Consider the following 9,777-nt stretch of genomic DNA (forward strand, 5'->3'; position numbering starts at 1 on the left):
GGCAGGAAGAGATAGTTGGGGAGATTGGGATGGGCTGTATACTCTGCTGTATAGGAACTGAGTTACCTGGCACCCTAGATAGATGGGAGATGCGTTTAGGGGAGAGTGGACACGTGTATGTGTGGGTAAGTCCCTTTGATGTCCACCTGAAATGACCACAATGCTGTTAACTGGCTATATGCCAATATAAAATAAAAAGCTTTTTTAAAAATAAAGAAAAACATGATACAAATAAGGCAAGAACATTTACTGAAAAATGAATTGGTGTGAAATTAAAAATGATAACAATATTTTAAAACAAAAGCATATTAAATAAAATTGGATGTAAATTAAAACTCCCTACTTAACACAAATGCTTTTTCTTTTCAAAAATAGTTTTATGGGAAAGCAGTTAACTGAATGATTTCTCATATGATAATTTGATTGAATCACCAAACGGATTGCAATCTTAAAAAATTTGGACAATTCAACACATTGCAAACACTGCAGCAACCTGAGGAATACCTGAATTGCATTCACAGAAGAAAACAAAACAATTAGCTGAGCACTTTCATATGAAGTAGACTTCAGAATATAGACAGAAAGAGGATGAGTCCATGGGGCTGGGAAACGGCACCAGGGTGGAAGAATTTATTTTCCTCGGCCTGACCCAGAATCAAGAGCTGAGCCTGGTCTTATTTCTCTTCCTCCTTTTGGTGTACGTCTCCACTCTGCTGGGAAACCTCCTCATCATGGTCACGGTCACCTGGGACTCTCGCCTTCACACCCCCATGTACTTTCTGCTCCGGAATCTTTCTGTTGCTGACATCTGCTTTTCCTCCATCACAGCCCCCAAGGTCCTGGCGGACCTTCTGGCCCAGAGAAAGGCCATCTCCTTCAATGGCTGCTTCACCCAGATGTTTTTCTTCCATCTTATTGGAGGGGTGGATGTATTTTCTTTGTCAGTGATGGCACTGGATCGGTACGTGGCCATCACTAAGCCCCTGCACTACATGACTGTCATGAGTCGGGGGCGGTGCACTGCCCTCATCGTGGCCTCCTGGGCAGGGGGCTTCGTCCACTCCATCGTGCAGATCTCCCTGTTGCTCCCCCTCCCCTTCTGTGGACCCAACGTCCTGGACACTTTCTACTGCGACGTCCCCCAGGTCCTCACACTCGCCTGCACTGACACGGCTGTCCTTGAGCTCCTGATGATTTCCAACAATGGCCTGCTCACCACCCTGTGGTTCGTCTTCCTCCTTGTATCATACATGGTCATATTATTACTAATAAGGTCTCAGGCCGGGGAGGGCAGGGGGAAAGCCATCTCCACCTGCACCGCCCACATCACAGTGGTCACCCTGCACTTCGTGCCCTGCATCTACGTCTACGCCCGGCCCTTCTCCGCCCTCCCCACCGATAAGGCTGTCTCTGTGACCTTCACTGTCATCTCCTCTCTGCTGAACCCCCTGATCTACACCCTGAGGAACCAGGAGATGAAGGCAGCCATGAGGAGACTGAGGAGAAGATTCATGCTGTTTGAAAAGGGATAGTCTCCTTATACGCAGTGGACCAAGATGCAAGTATACAATTGAAATTTTTTTAAATATTAGCTGTCATATACTGGGCAACCATACATAGACAATTCACTATACCAGGACACACAGATACAAAGGACCAGTGACCCAGCACATCAGTATCAAACAGGAACATCAGCAGGAATCTAGAGTCACAGAAGAACATATCCCTGGAGTGCAGTTGACAGCAAGCCAGGCACACATGTGAACTGTCATGGAAGTGGGGGTTCCGGGCAACCAGTAAAGGACAGTACTGCAAGGTCCAGGCAGGGAGAAGACCACGGGGACCCTTGTCTCAACGGAGCAGGGAACCCAGCAGCTGGGCCCAGCTCAACAATAGTTACCCTATAACTGTTTACTAATCCCTGGGTCAGGAGGATCCCCTGGAGAAGGAAATGGCAACCCACTCCAGTATTATTGCCTGGGAAATCTCATGGACAGAGGAGCCTAGCGAGCTGCAGTCCATGGGGTCCCTAAAGGGTAGGACATGACTTAGTGACTAAGCAACAACAAGTACCCAACATTGTAAATCTTCCTCTCTATTATTTCTGTTTTGTCAGCCACTTTGGAGCTTCTTTTTAGAGTTCATCTGTAAGATACACCAGCAGAGCCCGCCACAATCACTCAGTATATGTAAAGAGTCTCAGTTTTTAAAGATTTCCATTGCTTTTCACCCCTCATGACTTTGTCAGACTTGAATGTGACCTGGGTCTTATACCGTTTGATTTCGTAAAGTCCCCATATGTAACTACAGCCATGGCAAGCATCTGCAACTACCTGCCCTGCTGTTCACTTCACTTTCTCAGGTGTAAACTAGTTCAACTGGTTGAAAAAAGAAAAAGCCATACCAATCCAACAAATACTTTTATTTTTCCCTATGTGTACTTCTTCATCATTCCCCTTCCCACTGTGTATTTTGTTTGTCTCTTTCTAATATTTTTATTGAAATATAGTTGATTTACAATGCTCTGTTCGTATCTGCTGTAAGGCAAAATGATCAGTTACACACATACATGTATACACTCTTTTGTAGACTCTATTCCTATAGACATCATTACAGCATATTGAATAGTCTCCTGTGCTTTTCAGTAGGGTTCTTATTAGTTATCTATTCTATCTGTATATTAGTTGTCTATTCTGTATATATATAGATATTCAATATATATCTATGTTCCGTAGATAGACTATATCTATTCTGTATATGTGTATTCTATACATAGCATATGTCAGTTCCAGTCTTCCAATTGTTCCTGCCCCACAAGTTTGCTTTCTACATCTGTGACTCAACTTCTATTTTGTAAATATGCTTATTTGTACCATTTCTTTTGATTTCACATATAAGCAATAGATGGGGAAACAGTGGAAACAGTGTCAGACTTTATTTTTGGGGGCTCCAAAATCACTGCAGATGGTGACTGCAACCATGAAATTAAAAGACACTTGCTCCTTGGAAGGAAAGCTATGACCAACCTAGACAGGATATTAAAAAGCAGAGACATTACTTTGCCAACAAAGGTCCATCTAGTCAAGGCTATGGTTTTTCCAGTGGTCATGTATGGATGTGAGAGTTGGATTGTGAAGAAAGCTGAGCACCGAAGAATTGATGCTTTTGAACTGTGGTGTTGGAAGAGACTCTTGAGAGTCCCTTGGACTGCAAGGAGATCCAACAAGTCCATTCTAAAGGAGATCAATCCTGGGTGTTCATTGGAAGGACTGATGCTAAAGCTGAAACTCCAATAGTTTGGCCACCTCATGCAACGAGTTGACTCACTGGAAAAGTCTGATGCTAGGAGGGATTCGGGGTGGGAGGAGATGGGGACGACAGAGAATGAGATGGCTGGATGGCATCACTGACTCGATGGACATGAGTTTGAGTGAACTCCGGGAGTTGGTGATGGACAGGGAGGCCTGGCATGCTGTGATTCACAGGGTCACAGAGAGTCGGACACAACTGAGCGACTGAACTGAACTGAACTGAACTGAATAATAATGATGTCACGCATGTTTTCATGTACCTTGAAATGAGAATGTTCTCTCACATCATACACAAAAATAAGTTCAAAATGAGTTAAAGACCTAAATGCAAGACTAACTGCTATAAAACTCCAGTAGGAAACATCAGCAGAACACTCTGACATAAATCATGGCAAGATCTTTTTCGTAGTGTCAGTCCCTCGGTCCTGTCTGACTCTTCGGGACCCCATGGACTGCAGCCTGCCAGGCTCCTCCATCCATGGAATTCTCCAGGCAAGAATACTGGAGTGGATAAACATTCCCTCTCCAGGGGATCTTCCCAAATTGGAGATGGAACCCAGGTCTCCTGCGTTGCAGACAGATTCTTTACCGTCTGAGCCACCAGGCAAACCCCAATGGGCATAAACTTCCCGTTAAAATATAATAAAGTTTGAGAGATCTAATACCCAGTGAGGTGATGCTGTTCACAATATTGTATTATTTGCTTCAAAGTGTCTAAGGGAGTGCATCTTAAATGTTGCTGTTGAGTCACTAAGTCGTGTCTGACTCTTCGGGACCCCATGGACCGTAGCTGTCAGACTCCTCCGTCCACGTGCTTCTCCAGGCAAGAGTACTGGAGTGGGTTGCCATTCCCTTCTCCAGGGGATCTTCCAGACCCAGATATTGAGCCTGCAACTTCTGCACTGGCAGACAGATTCTTTACCACTGAGCCACCAGGGAAGCCCACGGCTTAAATGATCTCACCTCAATAAAGAGTTGGTATATATGTGAGATGATGAGGCTTTTAGTTAATACCACCGGGATAACCATTCTGCAGTGTATCAAGGCATCAATCACCACCTTGTATATGCCTTAAACATACACAATGCATGTATCCGTTTGGTGTTGTTTTGTTCAGTCGCTCAGTCATGTCCGACTCTTTGCAACCCCGTGGACTGCAGCACACCATGCTTCCCTGTCCTTCACAGTCTCCTGGAGTTTCCTCAAACTCATATCCATTGAGTCTGTGATGCCATCCAACTATCTCATCCTCTGTCACCCTCTTCTCCTCCTGCTTTCACTCTTTCCCAGCATCAGTGTCTTTTCCAATGAATCGGCTCTCCACATAAGGTGTCCAAAGTATCCTCTGCTAGCATCTTCTCCTTTGCCTTCAATCTTTCCAAGCATCAGGGTCTTTTCCTGTGAGTCAGCTCTTCGCATCAGGTGGCCAAAATATTGGAGCTTCAGCTTCAACATCAGTCCTTTCAATGAATATTCAGGGTTCATTTCCTTTAGTATTAACTGGTTTGATCTCCGTGCAGTCCAAGGGACTTTCAAGAGTCTTCCCTAGCACCACAATTCAAAGACATCAATTCTTTATATCTCAAAAAAGGTGGGGAAAAATACCCATCTCAAACACACAATTTGTATCAGGCAGTTTTTATCTTTGTGGATTAATATAAGTCCCTTGTACTACAAGGAGATCCAACCAGTCCATTCTAAAGGAGATCAATCCTGGGTGTTCATTGGAAGGACTGATGCTGAAGCTGAAACTGCAATACTTTGGCCACCTCATGTGACGAGTTGACTCACTGGAAAAAACTCTGATGCTGGGAAAGGTTGGGGGCGGGAGGAGAAGGGGACGACAGAGAATGAGATGGCTGGATGGCATCACTGACTCTGTGGACATGAGTTTGAGTGAACTCCGGGAGTTGGTGATGGACAGGGAGGCCTGGCGTGCTGTGATTCATGGGGTCACGGAGAGTCGGACACGACTGAGCGACTGAACTGAACTGAACTGATACTAAATGTACATATATCATATGTAGTTTAATATACTAAAACAAAATTTAAAAAACCAATACAATAATGTAAAGTAATTAGCCTCCAATTAAAATCAATAAAGCAGGTAAATCCAAACCCATCAGCATTTTGTAAACAAAGTATATTTTATATGAGATGAAATCATCTAATATATTGAATTAATCCTAAATTACTATAGTTGTGTGGACAGCTTTACTGAGGTACTTATCTTGCTGTATGGAAATGAGAGATTCTATGTGAGTAGAGTTTTGGGAAAGAAGAAAATTGTGTGTTCCCCAAACACTATCTAAGTCATGTTTCTCTCCCTGAGGAGACTCATGAAACTATAACCATTCTGAGGAGACTCAGAAACTGGACTAATAGCAAAGGATTTGAGATCCAGTTCACTTTCTTCTAGTTTTTGGCAATATAATCAAAACTCACTTGTTTATGTTGTCCTCTGAGCCTAACAGCCCATCAGAATTGCACCTTTAAGTCCCTTGAGAACAGCAACTGGCATGTATTGTGGATAAAGACCTAGGTTTCATCTACTGTACTATGTGTATCTTGGTGACTTCTTAATAAATCCCATTGAAATTTTATCACCAACACCACAATCAGGCACTTGACTTCCCCTTTCTTGTCCAGTAATATTCCGCTTTCCATTCTTATATGAGGATATAGGCTGAGGAGTGTGTGGGTAAGACACAGGACCTTGAAGATGTGATTCTTTTTTTTCAAATGTGATTCTTTGAAACTGCCCTTTCTCTTCTGAAAGGGGAAAAGATGTTCAGTCTCCAAAGAGCTTTGCCTTCAGAAACAAAATTTTCAAGAACTAATATCACCGTGTTTTGGTCTGCATTTGACACAATGGCATACAATTCACACTTGGAGTTTCAGGATCAAAGGAATTAGGTAAAGACATTCAACTTCTAGCTAAGATTAAGGTCGTGCATAGTGAAACTGAGATGTTGCTATTGGTTTTGTAAAAATAGTTTGACTTTAATATTTCTCAGTTATATTAGGTGTTTCAGTGCCAAGACGGTCTTCTCAGCAACAGAGACAAGAAAGGTGGGGCCTCACCGTTGGGAGAGGGACATTGTGCTAAGTGGAGTGGGGAAATGAGGCGCATTCACTGTGATCCTCAGAACTCCTCTCTGCCTACAGTTTATCTTCAGACAGATTTTATCAAACACTTCTGTTACACAAATTAGACTAGGTTTTATTAAAGGGTTTTTAAAAAGATATTTTTTGTTGTTTTTGTTTGTTTCTTCCCATCCTATTTCCATCTCTACCTTCCCATCAACCAGGCATAAATTCATAATATATTCCATATGAAAACTAAGAATAACATTAATACTTACTAAGTGATAAGGGTAAAATTAACTACTTTTAATATTTCTTCACTTATAATAAGCACAAAAAATAGTTTTTTACAGCAATAGAAATGAGAGCAGGGATTACCTCTTGGGCAAAATCAGGGGGATGGCTGAAACAGTGCACAAGGGAACATTCTTGTGCAGTGAAAACATTTACTATTTCAACTGAAATGACTATCTGGACCTATATTCTTGTCAAAACTCATTAAAATCTGAGCATTTTGTTCTATATAAATTCTACCTTAACTGAAGAACCAGGAGGTCTTCCTTCACCATGAGTTGCACTCACTGACTAAAATTTTAAAGGTTTTTTTAAAAAAAAATTTTTTTAAACCATTAAAAACTATTTTGGCCTTTAAAAAAGTAGCTTTTGTTACTGCTGGAAATTAAGACATCACTTATTATATGTCCTATTCCACCTAATTTTGCTTCTTCTCTTTTCATAACACATTTCACATTTCATCATGTGTTACATTCATTGATTTATACAACTCATTTATTTCATTAGGCTGCAAACCTAAAGAAATGGCTCAATTTATATATATGCATTTGAAGATTGCAATAAATGGTCACTTGCTGAGTATAAGAAGGAACAAATAATAATTACAAGATCTCTTGAAAATGGTTAATAATAGCTTGTTGTTATTCAGCGGCTCAGTCGTAACTGACACTTTGCAACCCTATGAACTGCAGCACTCCAGGCTCCTAGTTCTCCACTATCTCCCGGAGTTTGCTCAAATTCCTGTCCATTAAGTCAGCCATGCTCTCTAACCATCTCATCCTCTGCTGCCACCTTCTCCTTTGAGTCGGCTCTTTGCATCAGGTGGCCAAAGTATTAGAGCTTCAGCATCAGTCCTTCAAATAAATATTCAGGGTTGATTTCCTTTAGGACTGACGGATTTGATCTCCTTGCAGTCCAAGGGACTCTCAAGAGTCTTCTCCAGCACCACAATTTGAAAGCGTCAATTCTTCACACTCAGCCTTCTTTACAGTCCAACTTCTGCATCGTAATGACTACGGGAATAACCGTAGCTTTGACCATGTGGACTTGGATGTCTCTGCTGTTACACACATTGTCTTGGTTTGTCATAGTTTTCCTTCCAAGCAGCAAGAGTCTTTTGTAAATAAAAACTGGTCATTAATCTAACGATACTGGTGTCTTTCCCTGCTGGGATCCTTCCACTCTTAATCTTTGATCCAAAGAAGGAAAGAGGCAGAGGAGAGCATGCCTGATATAGTCTGGACCACCTCTCACAAGTGGGCCACTATTTTTTATTATCTCCCCAGACTCAAAGTTCACATTAGTTACACAAGAGCTTTGCTGTACAAGACCAAGGTCACAGTTAATAATAATGTATTGTGCACTTGAAATTTTTGTTAAGAGGGTAGTTTTTAGGCTTGAATTTTTATGAAAATTTTAAAAATTATGATATTTCAGATTTGCATTTACATACTATTTCAATGTTTTCTGATACCAAATTTTAAATATTTTTACAGAATTATTAAACAAATTATCCCATAGTATAAAGTAATCACAATGTCAAGTTACCACTACAAAATTATACAGTGCAGTTTTAAGAAATTCAGCATAAAACAGCCAAGGCAAAGGAAACTGGCTTATGCACAGCAACACTATAATCAGAAACAGGTGATATCTTTTTTTAGCAAATCAACAGAATATTGCTAATAAAAATATTAAATTTGTAGACTACAGGTCCACAAAGGCTGGGGTCATGTCTTGCTTATCTTCAAATACACAGGTATGGTTTGAATATAACAAATGCTTCAGACAACTCCTGACATCAATAAATTGTGAGAAATTACAAATGATAATATTTTAAAAAGCAAAATAAATAAAATAGGCTGTATATATAAATGTCACTAACAACACAAACTTTTATTCTTTCCAAAAATAGTTTTATAGGAAAAGAATTATTGAATGATTTTTCAGGTGGTGATTTCATTGCACCACCATACTGATGGTCATATTTACAACCTGGACAATTCAATAATTCAACACATTGTGAACACTTGGCCAGATGAAGAACACCTGAATTACACTGATAGTGCCTAAGAGGAAAACAAAATTAGTAGCTGAGCACTGCCATATGAAGTAGACTTCAGAATACAGACAGAAAGAGGATGAGTCCATGGGGCTGGGAAACGGCACCAGGGTGGAAGAATTTATTTTCCTCGGCCTGACCCAGAATCAAGAGCTGAGCCTGGTCTTATTTCTCTTCCTCCTTCTGGTGTACGTCTCCACTCTGCTGGGAAACCTCCTCATCATGGTCACGGTCACCTGGGACTCTCGCCTTCACACCCCCATGTACTTTCTGCTCCGGAATCTTTCTGTTGCCGACATCTGCTTTTCCTCCATCACAGCCCCCAAGGTCCTGGCGGACCTTCTGGCCCAGAGAAAGGCCATCTCCTTCAATGGCTGCTTCACCCAGATGTTTTTCTTCCATCTTATTGGAGGGGTGGATGTAGCTTCTTTGTCGGTGATGGCCTTTGACCGCTACGTGGCCATCTCCAAGCCCCTGCACTACATGACTGTCATGAGTCGGGGGCGGTGCACTGCCCTCATCGTGGCCTCCTGGGCAGGGGGCTTCGTCCACTCCATCGTGCAGATCTCCCTGTTGCTCCCCCTCCCCTTCTGTGGACCCAACGTCCTGGACACTTTCTACTGCGATGTCCCCCAGGTCCTCACACTCGCCTGCACTGACATCTTTATCCTTGAGCTCCTGATGATTTCTAACAGCGGGCTGCTCACCACCCTGTGGTTCATCTTCCTCCTTGTATCTTACATGGTTATATTCTTACTAATAAGGTCTCAGGCCGGGGAGGGCAGGGGGAAAGCCATCTCCACCTGCACCGCCCACATCACGGTGGTCACCCTGCACTTCGTACCGTGCATCTACGTCTACGCCCGGCCCTTCTCCAGCCTCCCCACCGATAAGGCTGTCTCTGTGACCTTCACTGTCATCTCCCCTCTGCTGAACCCCCTGATCTACACCCTGAGGAACCAGGAGATGAAGGCAGCCATGCGGAGATTGAGGGGAAGACTCGGGCCTTCTGACAGGGAATAG

General features: G+C 42.4%; 2 protein-coding genes across 2 annotated transcripts; both read left to right on the forward strand.

Annotated features, from left to right (window-relative positions):
* Positions 1 to 596: 596 nt before the first annotated feature.
* Positions 597 to 1,532, forward strand: LOC129554195 (olfactory receptor 4D11-like). The gene has a single exon (XM_055422804.2). It carries the CDS (start codon positions 597 to 599, stop codon positions 1,530 to 1,532), a length of 936 nt encoding a protein of 311 aa, XP_055278779.2.
* A 7,309-nt stretch (positions 1,533 to 8,841) lies between these two features.
* LOC129554196 (olfactory receptor 4D10-like) lies at positions 8,842 to 9,777 on the forward strand. Its single transcript, XM_055422805.2, has one exon. It carries the CDS (start codon positions 8,842 to 8,844, stop codon positions 9,775 to 9,777), a length of 936 nt encoding a protein of 311 aa, XP_055278780.1.

This window comes from Moschus berezovskii, chromosome 14 (genome assembly GCF_049115385.1).
Source record: "Moschus berezovskii isolate FMDL1 chromosome 14, NW_MosBer_1.0, whole genome shotgun sequence".
In the NCBI taxonomy this organism is placed as follows: domain Eukaryota; kingdom Metazoa; phylum Chordata; class Mammalia; order Artiodactyla; family Moschidae; genus Moschus; species Moschus berezovskii.